Below are 24,229 nucleotides of genomic sequence, written 5' to 3' on the forward strand. Positions count from 1 at the left end.
GAAGGACCGTGTATATGCGACCACAGTGTACGATATTCCTATGTTGCAACCTTGTAACACTGGTGTGATTGCAACAATAACAGAGGAAATGTTACAAAGAACTTGGCAAGAAAATGAATATAGACTCCATATTCTTTGTGCTACAAATGGTTCACATGTAGAGGTGTACTGGTGAAAAATAAATAAATTCTTTGAGATGCTCTACAATGTGGTGCATTTTTCATTGTCATATCTACTATGGTTTTTTTCCTGGGCCTTTGAAATCAGGGAGGTTTGAGTGAGACACCCTGTATTATGTACCACAGTTCCAGAATTACCACAGAAGATGCTTCATAAATAAAAGTGAAACACATATGGTGAAAAACACTATTTAACTGCAGTAAGCTTAAGACAGAAAAACCAATAATAATAGATAATCATGACACCTACACAACTTATTTTGGTAAAAGAAAGATGTATACTCAACTGCTTACCTGAAACGAATTATAACCAATGTGCAGGTAATGGAAGTTGCTTAAATCAGCCATCTGAACGTGCAGAGCTGCATGCAGAAACCAAGTAGTGTGGAAAAGGCTTGACATAACAACATTCATCAAAACATAGAACAGGGTAGGTGGGAAGCATCACACAAAGTAGAGCACAGCTTGTAGAGGTGACCTGTGGCAAAAAAGAAAAGATAGCAATATGTCTAATTGAGATATATAAATGCAAAAAGTCAGTGTGAGGCTCACAAAGTAGGAAACAATTACTACTCCTCTCTCTCATTCTCATTTTTTTAATTTTCTACACTTTCATGTTACTTCCGCAAATACAGTGACCATCATCATTGCCACCCACTCCTCAAAATTGCTTTTACCGCTAACAGCTACAAATATATTCCAAAGGTTACTGTACAGCAAATAGTGGAGAATAATTTGAACTATTTATTAATCTCACTTCCTACTCCTACAGCAAATCGTGTTATATCAGCGAAAATAATCAATTTTTGAAAATATAATTGGATGGACAAAAAATTTACTCATAAAGCAGTGGCAGGAGAAAACACATATAAAATTTAATATACTGTGCAAGCTTTCAGAGCCAGTGGCTCCTCCTTCTGGCAGAAGAGTTGGAGGAGAAGGAAGTGGGATGAAGAAAAAGGACTGCTGGGGTTTAGAAAATGAGGAGAGTTTGGTAAAGTTGTCCACAACCCTGGGTCAGGTGAAACTAACTGGGCAGGATGGGAATGATCAGACTGATTGTTGGGGACTGCACCAGATGGGATTTGAAAACCTGAGAGGTTAAAGGCAGAAGACAGGTGTCTTGTTTAGATACAATGATAACATCCTTGCCATATGGACTCATGGTGAAACTGGCCTGTTAAAATTCTTGGAATCTCTAAATACATTCTCCAATTAAATTTCACATGCTCCTATTCCATATCCCATGCCACTTCTGTTGATGTTGACTTCATCCTCACTGAGTGTCAGCAACACATTTCTGTTTACAGTAAATACAACAGTATTTCATTTTGACAGTTGCCATTCTTTCCATGTCAAACATTCCCTCCCATACAGCCTTGGCATTTGAGGCAAACATATTTGTCCTGATGAAGACTCCATACAGCAGTACACTGCCATTCTACTGCAGCCTTCACAGGACATAATTACCCCACCATCCCAGTTCAAAGGCAAACTTCCCAGACCATCACATCCAATCCTGATATGGCTAATACCTCCAAGCAACCCAGGAGTACACTACTTTTCACTCAGTATTATCCTGGTCTTGAATGTATTAACCAGCTACTTTGACAAGGCTATGTCTTCCTAAAATCATACCTTGATATGAGGTTCATTCTGTCTGACATGTTGTGCACCACACCTACAATAGACTTTTGTCACCCTACCAATCTCCACAATATCCTTACCAGACCCTATGCTCTTTCTGTACCCATTTCTCTGCCTTATGGTTCCTACCTCTGTGATTGTCCCTGTTATAAGACTTACCCTTTGCACCCTCTTACCACCACCTATACCAGTCCTTCAACTGGCAAAATATATTCCATTAAATGGAGGGCCACTAATTGAACAATGTTCAGCCTTCTACACTGGTATGACTACCAACAAGTTATCAGTTAAGATTAATGGGCATACGCAGGGGATGTACCCTGGCAACACACAATATCTTGTGCAGAATATGCCCTACAACATGAAAGTTATAACCTTGGTGCCTGTTTCATCAGACACGCCATCTGGATTCTTCCCCCTGATACAAGTTTCTCAGAACTCGCCAGGTGGGAACTAATGTTAAAACATGTTCTTGGTTCTCACCACCCGCCTGGACTTAATTTATGTTAATTACGCTGAAGAACCAAAAAACTGATATACCTGCCTAATATTGTGTAGGGCCTCGGTGAGCAAGCAGAAGTGCCGCAACATGACATGACATGACTCGACTAATGTCTGAAGTAGTGCTGGAGGAAATTGACACAATGAATCCTGTAGGGCTGTCCATAAATCCCTAACAGTACGAGGGGGTGGAAATCTCTTCTGAAAAGCACACTGCAAGGCACCCAGATATGCTCAATAATGTTCATGTCTGGAGACTTTGGCTGCCAATGGAAGTGTTTAAACTCAGAAGAGTGTTCCTGGAGCCACTCTGTAGCAATTCTGAACTTGTAGGGTGTCGCATTGTCCTGCTGGAATTGCCTAAGTCCATCGGAATGCACAATGGACATCAATAGATGCAGGTGATCAGATAGGATGCTTATGTAGGCGTCACGTGTCAAAGTAGTATCTAGACATATCAGGGGTCCCATATCACTCCAACTGCACATGCCCCACATTACAGAGCCTGCTCCAGCTTGAAAAGTCATGTGCTGACATGCAGGGCCCATGGATTCATGAGGTTGTCTCCATACCTGTACATGTCCATCTGATCGATACAATTTGAAATGAGACTCGTCCAACCTGGCAACATGTTTGCAGTCATCAACAGTCCAATGTTGGTATTGACAGGTGCAGGCGAGGTGCAAAGCTTTGTGTCACACAGTCATCAAAGGCACACGAGTGGGCCTTCAGCTCCAAAAGCCCATATTGATGATGTTTCATTGAATGGTTCATATGCTGACACTTGTTGATGGCCCAGCACTGAAATCTCCTCCAGGAATTTGTGAAAATTACACTTCAGTCACATTGAACTATTCTCTTCAGTTGTCGTTGGTCCTGTTCTTGCAGGATCTTTTTCTGGCCACAGCAATGTTGGACATTTGATGTTTCACTGGATTCCTGATATCTACGGTATACTTGTGAAATGGTCATATGAAAAAATCCCCACTTCATCTCTATCTCGGAGAAGCTGTGACCCATCGCTCATGCGCCAACTATAACACCACGTTTACACTCACTTAAATTTTGATAACCTGCCATTGTGGCAGTGGTAACATAACATATTTAACAACTGTGCCACACACTTGTCTTATATAGGCGTTGCCGACTGCAGCACCGTATTCTGCCTGTTTACGTATCTCTGTGTTTGAATATGCATGCCTATACCAGTTTCTTTGGCACTTCAGTGTATTTTGTTTAGTTTCCTCAGTCTCGCGTTCCTTCCCAGTAACTAATCTTTTCTTCATTCCCTTTTAGTTTCCTATACTATCTTTTATTTTCTGACCTGTCTACTTCCTCCCCCATCTCTACCACACTTAGCTTTCTACTCTTATTAACTTTTGCACAATGTTTTGTCAGTAATCTCTGTCATGCTTATCTTCACCCTATCTTTCACCTTTAAGCTCTCACATTTCAAATCTCATTCAATACAGTCCTCAACAATCAGTCTTTCATTCACATCCTGTGTGGCAAGTTCCCCTGACCTGGGTGACTTTTCTGAACTCTCCCCACTTCGTAAACCTAACCAGTCCTTTTCCTAAATCCCTTTTTCTTCCTCTCCAACCCTTCTGCCAGAACAAGCAGCCACTGGCTCCAGAAGCTTGCACATATTTTTAGCTTTTATATGTCTTTCCTCCTGACACCGCTTGGTTAGTAAATTTTTTTAATCCATCCAATTATAGCAAAGTGTGTTACCATTCTTTCCCGAAGGTATCAAGACTACAGTGTAACCTCATACGGCAGTGAATTGTGGATGTTAAACAATTGAGACAAGCAAGAACACAGGCTTTTGAAATTTGCTGTTACAGGAGAATGCCAAGAATTAGGTGAATAAATCAGATAACTACAGAGAAGGAACTGAACTGATCTGAACTGCAGAAAAAAATAAATATATGGCACAGATTGACTAAAAGAAGGGATTGGTTGATAGTACACATCCTGTAAAATCAAAGATTCATGAATTTGGTAACAGTGGGAAGTGTGGGGAGAAATAATTCTAGAGGGAGACCACAGCTTGACTACAGCAAGCATGGTCGCACGGATGTATGCTGCAGTAGTTATGCAGACATGAAGAGGATTGCACAGGATGCACTAGTGATGGGAGCTACATCAAACTAGTTTCCAAACTGATGAACACAACAATGGTCAATAGTGAGGGGAAAAGTAACATAATTAATGAAGGATCTGTGGCAATTAGTCATATCCACAGGCAACAAGTGATTGGAAGGGTACTGAAAAAAGACTTGTCAGCCAAACTGGTGTAGTCACAGTCACAATTGTTGACTGAAGTTTATTTTCCTGTATGTTTTTAATGTCTGTGGATAATCAAGCAGCAATAGTTCAGAGTAACTGACAGGAGAGAGCATTTAAACACATATCATGTAGATGTTTGTTAGCAGACAAATGTTTGGGGCTAATGAACTGCAAGATAATAAGGGTCTTTAAATAAATGCAGAAATATACATTATATGTTAAGGCCAGAAACTGAAACACTGGAAGTAAAATAAAACACTCAAATTTTCATTGACTTTATGTAACAATAATGTTTCTAGAATACGAAGGCAAATGTGTGTAGCTGTTCCTACAATTGTCTAATTCTTGCAGTGTACTTTATTTTCCAAACTTCTGAGACTGTTTAACAGTAGTAGTGCTGTCTGTCTGTCTACAACTACTTTCTGCCAGACGGGAGAAAGTGAAAAGGCGATTCTAAAATCAATATGTGAAGATCAGTCAAATGAAAATCATAATTCTACGTCTCCATACATACTCTACCAGCCACTGTGAAGTGAACAGTAGAGGATACTTCTGACTGTATCACACATTAAAGATTTATTTTCATTCCATTTGTATACAGAATGTGGGAAACACGACTCTTTAAATGCCTCTTTGTGTGCTGTAATTAGTCTAATCTCTTCTTTGTCATCCATACAAGAGCAATACAGAGGGGTGTTTTCATACAGTCCTGGATTTCTCATCATTTCCTGAAAAGGCTTTCGTGAGATAGACTCTGTGTGTCTTCAAGTGTTTGCCCAATCGGGTTTTTCAGTATGTCCATGACATGCTACAGTGAGCTGAGTGAAGCCTCAACTCCTTGGTGATTTCAGTTTTATGCCAATTAGATTCTGGTCCAAGGAAACTTTCTCTGCCTAATTTTCCATCTTCCAATGCTGGAGACACTGTCAGAGGCTTTAATGACTCAGAAAGTTGTTACAATCTCAAAGTAAACTCAGCAAGCCAAACCGTATGTCCATAGCCACACAGCAACTGGTTCGTGAAATCATCAGACAGCTGCTTAAGATTGCAGAATCGTTTTGACGTGTGTTATGGAGTTTGTAGTGGGGAACAGTTTGCACTGTTTGCTTTTCTTAGCACTAAGATCCACAACTTGTCTAATATCATTCCTCCTCCTTTTCTGTACTGCCACTGTGGCATTGCCCTCCCATACACAGTCAAATGTACACAAGAAATGCAAAAACAAGTATCAACCTCTTCACCGGGCTATTTCCTGTGCCACTGTCTGTTGCCATGTGTGTAATTACTCCCAGATCTTGGGGCACCTTCATGCAGCACGGCATAATCTGACAAGTTTCGGATGACTTCTTTCAAATCGAGTGATTGTTGCAATTGTAAATTGCCAACAATTTAGAGCTTTGTGTGGCAGCAATGTGACCACGAAAATAAGCATATTACCGGTACATTTGATTTATTTTGATACTCTCAGGAAGGATTTTACTGGAGGAGCGAATGTAGACCCAATATTTTTATAAAAATCTGTGTTTCTACAATTCCTTTCCTTGATTAATGCATTGAAAAATCAGGTTTTGTATTGGTGCCTTGTAGGAATAACACTCTGAACAAGTTCCAGTTGTCAGCTGCTACTCATTTGTGCACAAAGGGTCATTGCTTCAGTGTATCTGCATGTGAACTTACAAACTGTTCAGCATATTTGTTCATCTCATTAACAATCATTGTTTTTCAGCCAGGTGAAAAAGGGAATGTGAAAATATCAAATCTATTTGGAGATTTCACAAAATGAAAATTTATTCCTATCTGCATGACAATTAACAGCCCACATTCTGCAGGACCACTGTCAGCAGTCGACAATTCTTCGACATAGCCTTCGCCACTTGATGTTTCTCTATCACTGTCATGAAAGTACTCATCATTGTTACCTTCTCCAAACAACAGATACTCCAGCAATATTTGTTAGATGGTGCTTATGCTAGGTAGTGTGACCTTAGCAGCCAACATAAATCTCTAAATACTTTTTGTAAACCATTGCCAAATGTTGCCGCCTGAGGGCTCAAGTCCCATTCCTACAGTTCACAGCACAACACTGACAGGAAACTTTATCTCAGTTCGTAGAGCACGACCTAGTGGTTAAAACCCGCCTCATAGAAATAGCAGTGGTTGTCATCTGGGCAACAAGGATACATCAGCAGTAGCAAGTTGAGCACTGGGACCATTCTTCGGAGAGGTATCGATGTCGGTCGGTGATGCCTGACATGAAGTTAGTGTTCCAAAACATCCCAAAGGTGTTCTGTAGAACTCAGGTCAGGACTCTGTGCAGGCCTGTCCATTGCAGGGATGTTATTGTCATGTAACCACTCCGCCACAGGCTGTGCATTATGAACAGGTGCTCAATTGTGTTGAAAGATGCAATCGCCATCCCCGAACTCCTCTTCAACAGTGCAAAGCAAGAAGATGCTTGAAACATCAATGTAGGCCTGTGCTGTGATAATGATGAGGTTTCATACTCTGAGGAGGATAGGGAACGATGCGGGAGACTTGCACCACTGTACTATGCAAGGTCCTATCAGAGGTGATTTGCCATTGCCTTCCTCAGACGGTAATGGAGATGGATGATGATGATGATGATGATGATGATGAAGATAATACAAGAACACCCAGTCATCTCGAAGCAGGAAAAATCCCTGAACCCACCAGGGACCGAACCCGGGACCCCATATGCGGGAAGTGAGAATGCTACTGCAAGACCACGACAGTGCTGTGATAGTGCCATGCATAACAGCAAGGGGTGCAAGCCTCTTCCTTGAAAAACACGACCACACCATAACACTACTGCCTCCAAATTTTACTGTTGGCACTACACACACTGGCAGATGACGTTCACTGGGCATTCGCCATACCCACACCCTGCCACCGGATCGCCACAGTGTGTACTGTGATTCGTCACTCTGCACAACATTTTTCCACTGTTCAATCGCCCAATGTTTAACTCCTTAAACCAAGCGATGCGTCATCCGCTCGACCACGAAATCCAAGTTTTCTTACCTCACACCTAACTGTCATCGAACTTGCAGTGGATCCTGATGCAGTTTGGAATTCCTGCATGCTGGTCTGGATATATATTGCCTGTTACACATTATGACCCTCTTCAACTGTTGGTGGCCTCTGTCAGTCAACAGACGAGGTCAGCCTGTACGCTTTTGTGCTGTATGTGTGCCTTCAAGTTTCCACTTCACTATCACATCAGAAACAGTGAACTTAGGGATGTTTAGGAGTGTGGAAATCTGGAATGTTTTAGAAACGGGGTATTGACATGTGTACACCATCAGTCGTACCTAGCCACCAGCAAGGTTGAACCACCTGGAGATGATGGACAGTTGCACCACTAAAAAAATTGTGGAATTTGCACAGTGTGATCCGGCGGCAAACGCTGAAGACTATTTTCAAGAAGAAATTATTTTGGGAAAGAGAATAAAATAAACAAAAACAAAAGTGTTTCGCATGAAGACAGACCCACAATCCCATACTGTTGTAGATATTTGCAATTTCATTGTTGCGATGTGTAGTTGGAGTCAGCCCAAACAAATAAGCTTATTAGACCTCTCGTGTGATGCCCAATGCCGATGGAAAGTGGCAGTTTGTTTCCTGTTCAAACAAAATGATTTTTAAATAGGAAGTTTACGTGCCTATTGATATACAGGCCCCAAGTTAGTGTAGTGCAATACTAATTTCATCGGTTTGTGTTAATAGGGACAGTAAACCAAAGAATAACAAGTACTCCACCAGCAACTATGCAGCTCTGCTGCCTAGTAACAGCAGTTGGCACAGTCTAGGTCAGTGCTAATGCTACTGGAGCCCTGGTTATTCTTTGTGTTTTACTGTCTCTGTTAATGCTCATCAATAAAATGAAAATCGTACTGGATGAATGTGGGACCAACCTATTGAATGGGCACATAAAATTCCACTTTATAACAAGAAACAAACTGACATGTTCCATCAACGTTGGGCATTGTGTGACAGACATCATGAGCAGTATTTGTTTGGGCTGATTGCAGCTATACACTGCAAAAACAAAATTGTAAATATCTGCTGAACATGAGAGAGTATGGGTTTGACCACTCTTAGGAGAGGTACCCGGTACAAGAACGGTGAAATTTTCTCAGACTTTAGGAAGAAAGTAATACTTTCAGTTTCAAAGAAGAAAGGTGCTAGTAAGCGTGAATAGTGACAAACAATCACTTTACTGCTTCCAGTTGCAAAACATTAACAGCAATTATTTACAGCATAAAGGAAAAATTGAGAAGGATTTTCACAATGTTGGCGTGGATAAATTCTTTGAAATTTTAATAATAGTAGAGAACAGAAGGTTATTTATAATCTGTACAGAAACAACACGAGAGTTATAAGATTCAAAGGACATGAAAGGGAAGCAGTGGTTCACAAGCGTGCAAGACATGATTGTAGCCCATCTCTGATGTTATTCAATATGTGCATTGAGCAAGCTGTGAAGGAAACCATGAACAAATTTGGACAGGAAAGTAAAGTTCAGGAAGAAGACATAAAAAATTTGTGTTTTGCTGATGGCACTGAAATTCTGAGAGAGGTGGCAAAGGACTTGGAAATGCAGTTGAATGGAATGGACAATGTATTCAAAGGACATTATAAGATGAATATCAACCAGGACAACAGAATGTAGTCAAATAAAATCCTGCAATGCTGAAGAAATTAAGATTAGAAAATGAGACATTAAAGTAGTAGGTGAGTATAGACGGGATATAAAATGCAGACCAGCAATACAGTAGTAAGAAGGGCATCTATAAAGAAGAGAAATTTGTTAATATCAAACATAGACTTAAGTGGGATTTGTTAACATCTAATACCAACTGTTAGGAAGTTTTTTCTAATGATATCTGTCTGGAATGTAGCCTTGTACAGAAGTGAAATGTGGAAGAAAAGAGAAGATAAACGGCATTTTCTATTCTGATGAAGGCCTGCTTGGCCGAAAGCTTTGTTTAAGTCTTTTTGTTGTGCCTATCTGCGACTCAGCATCTCCACTACATGGTGAGTAGCAACTATCCTTTTCATAATACTGCCATCCCAGACTTTCTATTGTTTGAGAAAGCCAAGTAATGTTTTTGACAGACCCCGATTGGGAAGAGTAGGTGATTCACAGTTACAACAATTTTTGCCCCCACTAATGTTTGTGATAACAGAGGATTTCTGTATATAGTGCAATATTTTAGAATACAGAAGCTGAAGCAGGTAAGTGAGAGACCTTAGACAAATTAACTCAAATTTTGCCAATAAAATTCTGAAGTTGTCCACGAATAATTCCTGAGTTTATTACGGAGTAACAACGTATTTTTTCCATTTTTACCTCAGTTAGAATTCAACAGTTTCCTTTTCAGTGGACTCGCAGCTTGCATGAGGTCAAAGAACAACATATTTTATTTTAAGTAGAAGTTTTTTGCTGCACTATTTATCTATTTATTCGTAGTGATACAAGTTAGATGGTGAGCGTGTTTCGTCATTTTGCCATTATCACGTGTACCTGTGAAGATAATTTAATAGGTATAATATTGTTCCTTACTTCTAAGTCAGTTCACGTCTACATATGGCACCTTATGCTTACGTCTTAGCTGGTATGATCCATATGACATCTTTGAGCATAAAGTCGGTTGCCTTTTTGTTATGATTTGATCACATTGTTTATACTTTTTTTTTATTTCCGTGAGCTTGTAAAGTTATTTTTGACATCTTTGGTTCTAGTGATACTATATTTACTATGGAATTTCTATTTTATGGAATGTCAGTGTAACCGTACATGAGGTGCCTATCATCCAACTCTTCTACAGCTACATCTATAAAGATACTCCTCAAGCCACTGTACAGTGTGGGGCAGAGTGTACCCTACACCACTACTGGTTATTTCCTTTCCTGTTCCGCTCGCAAATAGCATGAGAGAAAAACAACTGTCTATATGTCTCTGTACGAGTCTCAATTTGTTGCAGCTTATCTTTGTGGACCTTATGTGCAATGTATTTTGGTGGCGGCAGAATCATGTGGCAGTCAGCTTCAAATACCAAGTCTCTAAATTTTCTCAGCAGTATTTCTCAAAAACAACATTGCCTTCCCTCAAGCAGTTACTATTTGAGTACCCGAAGCAACTCCGTAACACATATCTTGTTCGAACCTTTTGGTAACGAACACAGCACTACTTTGATGTCTTTCTTCAATCCAACATGATACGGATCTTAAACAATCAAGCAGTACTTAAGAAGAGCTCACACTAGCATACTATATGCAGTCTCTTTTAGAGATGAACCTCCCTTTTCTAAAGTTCTCTCAATAAAACGAAGTCTACCACTGGCCTTTCCTACCACTTTTCTCAAATGCTCGTTTCATTTCTTATCGCTTTGTAATGTTACACCTACATATTTAAACGACTTGACTGTCTTAAGCAGGGCACTAGTATATGAAAATTAAAGGTTTGATCTTCCTACTCATCCACATTAACTTAAATTTTCCATATTTAGAGCTAACTGCCAGTCATTACACCAACTAGAAATTTTCCCCAAGTTATCTTGTATCATCCTACTCTCGCTTAACTTTGACACCTTAGCGCACAGCACAGTATCATCAGCAAGCAATCGCGGAGTACTGCCCAACCTGTCCACCCAATATATATATATATATATATATATATATATATATATATATATAGAGAGAGAGAGAGAGAGAGAGAGAGAGAGATAGCACAACAGCAGTCCTATCACACTTCCCTGGAGCACTCGTGACACTACCCTTGTCTCCAATGAACAGCCACTGTTGAGGACCATAAACTGGGTCCTATTGCTTAAAAAGTCTTCAAGCAACTCACATACCTGTGAACTTACTACATATGCTTGTACCTTCATTAATAGCCTGCAATGGAGTGTTGTGTCAAGTGCTTTCTGGAAATCTAGAAATATGGAATCTGCCTGTTGCCCCATACATAATTTGCAGTATATCATGTGAGAAAATGGCAAGCTGAGTTTTGAATGAGTGATGCTTTCTAAAACCATGCTGATTTGTGGACATAAGCTTTTCAGTTTCAAGAAAGTTTAATATATTCGAACGGAGAATGTGTTCAAGGATTATGCAGCACACCAAAGTTAGGTATATTGGTCTGTAATTTTGCAGGTCACTTCTTTTACTTTTCTTATATACTGGAGGCACCATTGCTTTTTTCCAGTCACTTGGGACTTTGTGCTGAACAAGAGATTCATGATAAATGTAGGCTAGGTAAGGGACCAATGCCAAAGTGTAAAACAGAACTGGGATTCCATTTGGGCCTGGTGAGTTATTTGCTTTCAAATCTTTCAGATGTTTCTCTATGCCAGGTATGTTTATTACTATGTCATCCATATGGGAATCTATCCGATGGTCAAATGATGGCATGTTTGGACAATTGTCCTGTGTTAACAATTTCTTGAACATGAAATTTAATGCTTCGACTCTCATTTCACTATCTTCAACTACCACAAGAGACCGGTCAACAAGGGACTGAATGGAAGCCTTAGACCCACTTAGCCATTTTATTACACAGGACCAAAATCTTCTCGGGTTCTCTGCCACATCTTTTGTTAAGATGTGATGGTGGTACTTCTTATATGTTTCATGCATAGATCTTTTCACAGAGGCACAAATCTCTACTAACCTTTGCTTATCATCTGTGCATTGTCTTTTAAACCGAGAGTTCAACAGCCTCTGCTTCCTCAGCATCTTCCGAATTTTCTTATTAAACCACGGTGGATCTTTTCCATCCTTTACCCACTTACTAGCTGATAACTCTCTAGACTATGAATTACAGTCTGCTTAAACCTTGGTCATAATTCCTCTACATCTGTCTTACTAGAACTAACTGATGTCACTTCACTGTCTAAGTGAGCTGCTAACAACTGTTTATCTGCTCTATCTAGCAGAAACCCTCTCCTAGCCTTCTTGACTGATTTATTGACTTTTGTAATCATAGTTGCTATAACAACATCATGATCACTAATCCCCATTTCTATAGCGACATTATCGATGAGGTCTGGCATATGTGTAGCTACAAGGTCTAAGATATTTCCATAGGGTATGGGCTGCTGAGCTAACTGTTGAAGGCAGTTTTCAGAAGATGTGTTCATAATTAATTCGCATGACTGTCTGTCTGTACCCCTCCTCCACAATGAATCCATGGACATCCTAGTATAAACTCAATAGGTTAAAACTGTCTCCAAATATCTCCATATAGTATTACGTGATATGGGTATTTATGAGCCACTGACAGTATACGTTTTTTGTCACAGCGAAATCAGGTGCCCGGTAAAAACATCCAACAATAAACTTGGTTTCACCTAACATCTTTTATATGTGACCACATAACTTCACTGTCACACTCAACTTCCAATTTTCATCAGTAAAGCTCTAAATACTGCTATGTACAACTACTCGTCACCAACTAACACTGCAGCAAAAACCAACCTGAGATGAACTGAGCAGAATTCAATGCAAGCTTGATGGGCATTACTGCTGAAAACAGCAAGTACTGTTTGTGAACAGAACAAGTTTATCCGCAAATAAGACACACCACACTTACTGTTGACATTTTCACTGCTACATAGATATTTTCAGTGTGATAGATGTTACAGAAAAATAGGGGTAAAAAGGCAAATGAAATGCAATTACTCTTTAATGAGACCATGTTATAACCACATTACTCAGAAAATATTCCTAAACAATCTCTGAATTTTTAGCTGTAGAACTCTGATTCACACTCTTTCTAGAGTCCACGAACATGGACATTGTTGTACACGCAACTCTTCAATGCAGCATATATACAGTGGGTCTCAGCCTTTGGTGTGAATAATAAATGTAGAACTGAAGTGGAAGCCATCCTTCATGTGACATTTAATGCAGCCACAGTGAATGCCAATAGATACATTTGCGCTTCCTGTTCTCACTTACCTCGTTAGGCTTCTTGGCACCTCAAATTTACAACTTCCATTTGACTCACCATTCTACTCAGTTCCTCTCTCTTCTTTTCTTTACTGACAAAAAGAAGTGACGGACACTTCCTTAAGGTGTAATTTATTTTACTGATAAATCAACACACAGGCATTACTCCATATCAACACAGAAAGCCAATGTCTGGGGTTTCCATATACCACCAAATATTTAAGCAAAAAAAAAAGAACAACAGCAACAAACAGAAAACACTGACTGTTTACAAGAAGCAAACACCAATTGCTGAGACATGTTGTCATACCCTCAACTGATCGAGCCAGTTCCGTATTTCGAGGAATGACTGTTCGTTAGTCAGGTCAAACAGGAGCAGGAATCCCATGGCATCTCGGTAGAATGCAGTTGTTAAGCTACGAAATCTATGCAGATCAGAAAGAAAGATAACACAGTAGTTAGAACTAAACTATAACTAGTGGGTTATTTAATTCCAACTAGGGCATACAGCTGTAAGGGCCAGTAGACGAGTTCTGTAAGCATACGTAAGCTCACCGGACAAAGGATTAGCCACCTAACTTGAGGTTCCTGCACATGGTGTAGAGAGAAAAACAAATGAAGACTGAGGTTTCACAGTATGCTGAGAACGAGAACATTAAAAGTGTAGCATATGTCCAGAAATATGAGGACAGAAGAGGATATTCACTGCATAATTTTCAAAGGAACTGACATTCTGGGACCGAGCGAGGTGGCACAGTGGTTAGCACACTGGACTTGCATTCGGGAGGACGACGGTTCAATCCCATCTCCGGCCATCCTGATTTAGGTTTTCCGTGATTTCCCTAAATCGTTTCAGGCAAATGCCAGGATGGTTCCTTTCAAAGGGCACGGCCGATTTCCTTCCCAATCCCTCCCTAACCCGAGCTTGCGCTCCGTCTCTAATGACCTCGTTGTCGATGGGACGTTAAAAACTAACTACCACCACCACCACATTCTGGCCTGCAATGCTGGCAGTCATGCGTGTGTGAGGTGTGAATTGTGTGTGTCTCTCTTTTACTTACAAAGGCTGTGACTGAAAGCTTTATGTCAGTATCTTTTAATTGTGCCTGTCTGTGACTTGACATGTCTTCTTTAAGCTAAGTAGCAATCTGCCTTTTCCTACATTGTTGATTTTTTTGCCTAAATGATTCAGAGAAAGTATAAAAGGGCCACATCTTCCATACTCCGCAAGCCACCTTGTGGCTATACAATAGTTCATGAGGGAAGCTCGATGTATAGGTATGAAATATTTTTAATATTATGGAAGATTAATGGCAATTTGTAAGTAGTCAGAAAAAAGTTCCAATTACGAACTAGTTAAAAACCTACGTAATATTGACTTATAAATCATTTTCTTGAATGACAAATACCAAATTTTTTCCTTTGCCTGAGAGTTGGAGGGTGGGTAGATGGAGAATGGGGTCGAATGGCTGCAGCCACTCTCCCATGGCCCCCACGCATGGATGCCCTAGCCTTATGGTGTTTGGCAGAGCGTATTTGTGAACCGCTGTTACCTTCCCTCTTTTCTGTTTCAGTTGTGATCATGTTTTTGGGAAGAATGATTGTAGGTAAGCCTTCGTGTGAACACCAATCTCTTAATTTTATGTTTATGGTCTTTACATGAGATATAGCTAAGAGAAAGCAATATACTGGGTGAATCTTCTACCAAATGTAATTCTCCCATCTTTAACACTATGATGCAGAATGCCTCTCTTGCAGCATTGACACTGGAGTTGGCTGAATACTTCTGTAATGTTCTCATGCTTTCTAAATGTACCTATAATAAAAGGTGCTACTCTCCTTTGGGTATTACCTATTTCCTCTATCCCTCCTATATGGTAAATATCGCAGAATGATGAACAATACTGAAATATTGGTTGAACGAGAGTTTCATAAGTTACCTCCTTTGTGCGTGGACTGTAGTTCATGAGGATTCTTGCAATGAATCTGTCTGGCACTCACTTTGCATGTAATTAATTTTACATTGTCATTCCTCTTTAAGTCATTCCATATGCATACCCCTAGATATTTTATGGATATGACTGCTTCCAATGATTGTTCTACCATGGTGTAATCATACAATAACATGTCATCCTGACTATTTATTGCAATACATTACATTTGTTTATGTTGAGAGTCAAATGTCAGTCCCAACATCAAGAGTTAATCCTCTGCAGGTCTTCCTGCATTTAATTGCATTTTTCTAGCATTGCAAATTTTTTGTATACAACGGAAAAAAAAGCTAGTGTCTCTGGAAAGACAACATTAATTTTGATCCAATGATGGCATATGCCACCAAGGGCACAGTAAATGTACTGATAATGGTTTTGATGATGTCTGCCAACAGATAGTGTAGCAGCATAGCTACAGAGCACCATCTGGTTCTATCCTTTAACAGGGAATGCTCACAGCCAAAAAGCTCAGTGTGGTGCAAACATGTGAAGCAGCCAGGCAACAATTCCATGGAGATGCACTCATGCTTCCTACAGCCAACTGAGCGAGTTTGAAAGGGGTCAAATTGTGGCCTTATGTGTGGCAGTACAGCCCTTTCAGAGAATTGCTACAGAAATTGGACATGAACATTATTACACCTGTAGACGAGGTTCTGGACTTCCACACAGCACAGATGGCCACCAGGCTCTTCATATTGTAAGGACAACAGTAGCAGATCGAACAGCTACCACAGCACAGATAAGAGGGCTTGTCGGCCCAGACCTGTCAATACAAACTGTTGCGAACTGGTTATTAGCAGTGGAACTACAAGCACACACACCTCTAGCATGTCACAAGCAATCCAAGGTAAAGAAGGAAGAAAGATTAGGTTTTAGTGTCCCGTCGACAGATAGACCATGAAATTGGATGGGGAATGGAAATTGGCAGTGTCCTTTTCAAAAGAACTATTTTTGCATTTGTCTAGAGTGATTTGAGGAAAACATAGAAAACCTAAATCTGGATGGCTAGACAAACATTTGAACTGTCATCCTCCCAACTGAAAGTCCAAAATATTATCCACTGTGACACATAAACACTGTATGAATAATGTGCATCCAAGTGATCACCAAAGTCTCCAGTCTGAACCCAGTTGATCTCTGTAGGCGAGTCACAACTGTTAACAAACCTCAGGTAGGTGGCATGTGCCTTTAGGATGGCGGCAACTAATTTTTTGCCAAGTGAGCTTACTGGACTTGTGGCAGTTGCACAAGTATTACACAGCCTTTATCAATGCGTAATGTTATGGGTGTGATTCTGTGATGGTGTCACAACTTTAAGGATGGCGAAGAAGGGTAACTGTATTAATCTGAGGTAAGGGACACTGGTAAGCAAAAATTGTTCCTATACCTCTAACAGTCAAATATGTGTGCCTGTACCATTGTTGCTAAGATCGTAGGGTAGTAGTATGGACCAAAACACGGAAATACTGACCTGTAAACATCAGCTCTAAAATGCATATATCAAGAGATATGAGCACTTGTCCATCTTCAATACCGTGAAATACGCCTCTTCTACTGAACAAGTGCCAACAGGTCTAAAGCTACACGGTTTATAGCCATATTTACTCGACATTTATTTTTGTTCTGATAGATACTGCCTCTGAAACTATGGAAATCAAAAAATTTGCAGTACAAGAGATGTTTTTCATGTTATCAAAGTGATCACAGCTCTTAAGGCATGCTTTTTGGAGCCCATGTTTACTACACATTTTTTCCTGTTTCAGTCCATATTACCACCTCTAAAATTTGTGTACTCTACAGTGCTAGCAAAAACAATACCAGTACATGTATTCCACTATCAGAGGTATTAGAAAGATTGTTGCTTATAACTTTCGATACAGCCATTTGCAGACCAGGGTCCCTTATCTCGAATTGATATATTTACCCTTCTCGAGCATCCGTGAAAATTTGTATCATCATCACAGAATCATTTTGTATAAGTGCAAACATATTTCCTTTGAGAGAGTTATAATCAGCTATTTATTTCAGTCACAGCAGTGGGAAGACATAAATGGTTACAACTAGTTTCAGACATTAAGCACCATCTTCAAATCTCAAGTAGTCAGTTACAGTTCAAGTAGTCACATTTGTTGCTGTGAATGGCAGCTGTCAACATTAAGAATTAATTATCAATCGAGATTGAAGGGCTCTCTCTGGCTGATATCAGAACACTTGTATATTCTCACAGAAGTGACTGAAATAACCTGATGTGAGTTGCAAAATGATCACACAACCTTGTCTTTCAAGCAAACTGTCACCTGAGTTACAGATTAAATATGCCTCAAAAACAAAGCTGTTAAATGATTTGCAGGCAAATAAGCAGAGGCAAACTGTGAATGACATGGCGCACACCACAATTCCCTAAATTTGACACATTCATTGCAATGATCAATTTCTAAAATTTAAACAGCACAGCGATTTGGCCAGAAAAAAATCCTGTGGCTCATAACACAGTATGAAAAATTTTCTGTCAGAAGAAAATATCAGTTCCTTTTTAAATTAGATGGGAATTTTATAATGCTGCACTAACATGCCTTATCCATCAATCATGCAAAGGTTCTCATAACTAAATGCTGTTGCTATAGCATAACATTGACAAAGTTTGACAATTAACTTGTAATCCACAATTTAAATCTATATAGTTACAGGATCAGTAACGTTTACGCAGCACGGTGTTACAGGTAAAGTGATTTATCATTCAACCTTGACATAAATTGAATTATTAACATAATCCAGAGCCATCTGATGGAGGTCTTTACAGAGCAGCAGCAATCAAATGGATGATGATGATGATGATGGTAGATATCACAAGTGCATTAAATGTCAGTGTGACTGAATGTTGTGACAGAAGAGCATCTAAATATAATCATAAAAATGAAACACTTGATGAGTGCTTCACACACAAATTATAAAATAAGAAAAACAATAGAAAAAAATCAGAATCCAATAACAACAATAAGGAAAGAACAATGGCTATTCATCACATTGAGGATGGATTGAGTTGCAGACAAGGACAATGAAAAAGAATGCTACAAATATTTCAGCTCTTGGACAAACTCCTTCCTAAGAAGCAGGAAAAAAAAAAAAAGAAACAGAAATTCATGCAACACACACACACACACACACACACACACACACACACACACACACACACACACATGCATGGCTACTCCTTCTGTGTACTAAGACCCAACAGCGAATGGAGTGGGGGGAAAGTGAATACAGCACAGCCATATCAGAGTTGGTACACCCTCTTCTTTACCAGACTTCACCCAGTATGTTGTCCACAACAGCAAATGTTCAGCAGACACATGAGTATCGTCAGCATTGCGCCAGGGAAGTGTGATAAGACCACTGAAGCAGCAGAGCAGAGACATATAGGTGGGTAACTATATCACATGTACCTTCCAAGTCTCAACAGTTCTTTTAAAAAAGCCAATCACTTCTCTCTATTGTCATGCTCTCCCTACATCTACATCTACATACATACTCCGCTAGCCACCAAGCAGTGTGTGGCGGAGGGCACAATTTGCGCGAAAGTCATATCCCCCCCTCCCCTCTGTTCCACTTGCGGATCGCACGAGGGGAAAACGACTCTCTGAACGCCTCAGAACGAGCTCTTATTTCCCTTATCTTTGAATGATGATCATTACACAATTTGAAAGTTGGTGGTAATAATATATGCTCTACATCCTTGGTGAAGATTGGATTTTGGAATTTAGTGATTAGCCCCTTCTGTTTAGCGCGTCGTCTGTCTGCAAGTGTGTCCCACTTCAAACTTTCTATGAGATTTGTAATGCTCTCGCGATGGCTAAATGTACCAGTCACGAATCTTGCCGCTCTTCTTTCGACCTTCTCAATCTCTTGAGTCAGACTCAACTAGTAAGAGTCCCATACAGACGAACAATACTCTAAGACTGGATGAACTAACGTATTGTAAGGTATTTCCTTTGCTGAAGGACTACATCGCTTCAGAATTCTACCAATAAACTGTAATCTAGAGTTCGCCTTACCCGTTACTTGTGTTATCTGATCATATCATGTGAGATAATTTCAAATAGTCACACCCAGATACTTGACTGACGTTACTGCTTCCAAAGACTGATCATTTATTTTGTACTCCTACATTAATGGGGACTTTCGCCTTCGTTATACGCAGTAGGTTACACTTACTAATATTGAGAGATAACTGGCAGTCATTACACCACGCATTTATTTTCTGCAAATACTCATTGTTCACAACTTTCGTGTGATACTACTTTTTTCCTCTAGACTACAGCATCATCGGCAAACAGTCTAAGGCCGCTGTCAATACCATCAACCAGATCATTTATGTAAATCGTCAAAAGCAGAGGACCTATTATGCTGCCTTGGGGCACTCCTGAAGTTACTCTTGTTTCTGTTGAAGTCACCCCGTTCAGGGCGACATACTGCTCCCTGTCTGTTAGAAAACTTTCTATCAAACTGCATATGTCACTGGATAGACCATAAGCGTGCCTTTTTTGTAGCAAGCGACAGTGTGGAACTGAGTCGAAGCCTTTCGAAAGTCGAGAAGTATGGCATCTAGCTGGGAGCCCGTCCCTAGAGCCTGTTGTATATCATGCACAAAGAGGGCCAGCTGTGTCTCACATGACTGCTGTTTCCTAAAACCATGCTGGTTTCTGCAGATGAGCTTCTCAGAGTCTAGAAAGGTCATTATGTATGAACACAAAATATGTTCCCTACTAGTAAGTTGCAAATGATTGGAGTGCTAAACTTGGAGATTGGTTACTGTGTGGAATATTTATGTATATACACAAATAAAGGTGGCAATCCCTACATAATAATGAGGTAAAAATACTTACAAACTTTAAATAATGTGTCACAATTATTATTTATGGAAATCCCCATCATCATCATACATTTACATTCATACTCTGCAAACCACTGTAGTGCATGGCCCACTGTACCACTTATTACAGCTTCTTCCCATTTCATTCATGTATGGAGTGTGAGAAGAATGATTGTTTAAATGCCCCTTTGTGCACTGTTATTAATCTAATCTTGTTTTCACGATCCTCATAGGAGCAACACCAGGGACTGTGGTATATAAGGTATGATCAAAAAGTAATGGAAATTTTTGTTTTCCTTTAAAGAATATTTGTTTATTCATCAACATCAACTTTGTCCCCTTCAGAATACTCCACCTCACTTGTGCCAGCAATCTTGGGAGCACTTCTGGAACTTGCTTTTCATTGTGATGTTAAGCCCCTTCAGCAATTCTGCTTTTATCTCACCAATGGTGGAAAAATGACAGCCTTTCACCGTTCTCTTTGGCCTCGGAAATAGAAAGAGGTTGCCTGAGATCATGCCCAGTGAATACGGTAGCTGAGGAAACACAATGGTTTGGTATTTTCTCAAAAAATCATGAACATACATTGAGATGGGAACAGAAGCATTATTGTGATGCAATTTCCGCAAGTGGTTCTGCCACAGTTTTGGTTGTTATATTCAGACTGCTTCACATAAATGGCGCATAACCTCCAAGTAATATTCTTTACTAACCACACGACCATAAGGCAGGAACTCATAGGAGAACCTTCATATGTGACTGAACTTTAATTTTTTTCGATCTTGGCTCTTCAGGCAGTTTCCATTGGGATGATTGGGCCTTGGTTTAAATGTCATATCCATATGTCGAAGCAGAGAGGATATAAAATGTAGACTGGCAATGGCAAGGAAAGCGTTTCTGAAGAAGAGAAATTTGTTAACATCCAGTATAGATTTAAGTGTCAGGAAGTCATTTCTGAAAGTATTTGTATGGAGTGTAGCCATGTATGGAAGTGAAACATGGACTATAAATAGTTTGGACAAGAAGAGAACAGAAGCTTTCGAAATGTGGTGCTACAGAAGAATGCTGAAGATTATATGGGTAGACCACATAACAAATGAGGAGGTATTGAATAGGATTGGGGAGAAGAGAAGTTTGTGGCACAACTTGACCAGAAGAAGGGATCGGTTGGTAGGACATGTTCTGAGGCATGAAGGGATCACCAATTTAGTATTGGAGGGCAGCGTGGAGTGTAAAAATCATAGAGGGAGACCAAGAGATGAATACACTAAGCAGATTCAAAAGGATGTAGGTTGCAGTAGGTACTGGGAGATGAAGAAGCATGCACAAGATAGAGTAGCATAGAGAACTGCATCAAACCAGTCTCAGGACTGAAGACAACAACAACATCCATATACCCATGTTATAACCTTCTTTAGAGGTTCTGACTTGTCGACTTCATTCAGAAATTTCTGAGCAATGTCTACATTATGTTATTTTTGGTGAAAATTCCACAATTTCAGTACAAAGTTTGTTGCTACCCATTTCATGTTCAAGAAATATGAAAAAAATTGCTTGGCATGTGCCAAAGGACATGTCAATGTCATCAGGTATCTCTCTGATAGTGATTCAGTAATTTTCCAGAACCAATTCCTTTACTTCTTTCACATTGTCATCACTAACTGATGTGCTAGGGTGTTTAGGGTGGTCATCATCTTTAACGACATCTTGACCCACTTTGAAATGTTTATACTACTTGTAATCTCTTGTCCTACTCACAATAGATTCGACACAGGCCACAGTCAACATTTCAAATGCAGTGCTGCAATTTATTCCATTTTTCGAGCAAAATTCAATGCAAATTCTTTGCTTAAACTTTTTCAAAATTATAACTTCACCTTTTTGACTGCCAACAATAATATTCAAAAACAGCTGAAAATGCAAACATACATGAGGAACACATGAACCAAAAGATGAAAAAAGTTTGAAAATCAGATCATGAAGCCCACAAAATTAAAAAAAAAAATCTCCTATATGGTAAGCAGCAATCTACCCTTTTCATGATATTGTTATTCCATCCTGGATTCTCCGTTATTTGATTTCAGCTCATATTCCTATATTCATCACATACAGAGGGTTCTAGGAACTTTGTAAGTAAGCTTTCTTGGGATATTTTGTGTCTACCTGCAAGTGTCTGCTGGTTCAGTTCCTTCAGCATATCCGTAATGCTCTTCGGTGGATCAAACAAACGTGAGACCATTTATGCAGCCCTTCTTTGTATACACTCAATACCCCCACTCCCTGTTAGTCCTATCTGATACATGTACCACGTATTCGAGTAATATTCCATCTAGGGTGTGTTGCACTGGTGTTCCATAAACAGTTTCCTTTGCAGAATGTTGTATTTTCCCTACTACTCTACCAATTAAACTAACACTACTGCCCGGTTTACCTACAATTGAGCCTATGTGATCATTCCATTTCTTTTCCCTAGATATATATGAGTATTTTAGTGATTTGTGAGTCCAACCCGGACCTGGCGAAGTGTGGCTCACGAGCCAGTCCCCTCCAGCAAATGCTTCCACCTCCAACTCAACACCTGCAGTGCTCTTACAACCCTGCCACAGCCTATTGTTCACTTGTTTGTCTGCACTGCTACAAACATTTACTTGCTTTAATTCTGTAGCTCGGAGCAACAGGTTTGGATATGTTCAATGATATTAAACAGTGTACTGAGAAAAATGGTGATTTTCAAAAACTCTCTGCAGTTTGTGCTGATAGCACACCAGTTACAGTTGATAACAAAAATACTTTCCCTGCTCAGTCACGAACCAGCAGAATAAATTGTTCAACTTTTCACAGAATTATTCATCAGGACACACTAAATGGAAAAGTGTCAGAATGCTATCAGCAATGAAACATGTAATGAAAATTATGAATGTATTATAACACAAGAAAGAAGCAAGTAAAATCTCACTATTCCATCAAAAATTTAAAGAGTTTTCAGAAAAAATATTTATGCAGAATATGGAGATAGATTTCTTCATCCTGAAATTCATTGGCAGAAAAATATTTGGGCAGGTCTTTTTTTTCATTTAGAAAAGAACTTTTTAAGTTTTTGGATAAAGATGTAAATTCAGATACAATAAAATTTAAAAATAAACTGAAAGATTAAATTTTTTGTGAGAATCGGCATTTCTAACAGATTTCACAAATAATTTGAATAATTTGAATTTATGTTTGCAAAGAAAGGAACACAAAATTTCTGATATGTTTGTATATGTTAATGGATTAAAGTTTAAACTTGTGTTGTTTACACTGCAACTAAACAAGGAAAATGTGTGTCATTTCCTGAGGTAATATGAAATAAAATTTTAAACACTTACTTTTGTTATTGATGAAATCTCTGAGAGTTTCGCTGTCATGTCAAAGATTTTAAATCCCTAGAACTGCATGCTGCCCCCTTCCTTTTCTTTAATAGTGTGTTGAAAATAAGTCTTGGAAGTGTCAGAAGCGAGCTTGAAAAATAAGTGTGCAATTTAAAAAAATGATCTGTTCACAATACCCAGATTGGAAAAAGTAGCTGCAATTTTTGAATTCATGCTACAAGATGGGTTCCCAAACTTGCCAACTTCATTCATGAAATAAAATAGTATTTTGGATCAACATATATTTGTGAAAGTACATTAAATCTTCTCAGTGTAGTGCAATGATCAGCGAGTTGTAAGAACATCAGCTTTGCTTTACAAAAATGCAACCTGAAATTGATATTGCAGAAGTGGTACAGACCAAGT

At 39.4% G+C, this 24,229-nt stretch overlaps 1 protein-coding gene across 1 annotated transcript in view; it reads right to left on the reverse strand.

Annotated features, from left to right (window-relative positions):
* Positions 1–24,229, reverse strand: part of LOC126293383 (ras-related protein Rab-27A-like) — a 90,009-nt gene that overhangs the window by 36,857 nt on the left and 28,923 nt on the right. The window contains exon 4 of the mRNA XM_049986590.1: positions 13,906–14,020. Within this exon, the coding sequence (XP_049842547.1) occupies positions 13,906–14,020 (115 nt within the window). The remainder of the gene's footprint in view (positions 1–13,905; positions 14,021–24,229) is intronic.

The sequence above is a fragment of the Schistocerca gregaria genome, chromosome 10, assembly GCF_023897955.1.
Source record: "Schistocerca gregaria isolate iqSchGreg1 chromosome 10, iqSchGreg1.2, whole genome shotgun sequence".
Taxonomy (NCBI): domain Eukaryota; kingdom Metazoa; phylum Arthropoda; class Insecta; order Orthoptera; family Acrididae; genus Schistocerca; species Schistocerca gregaria.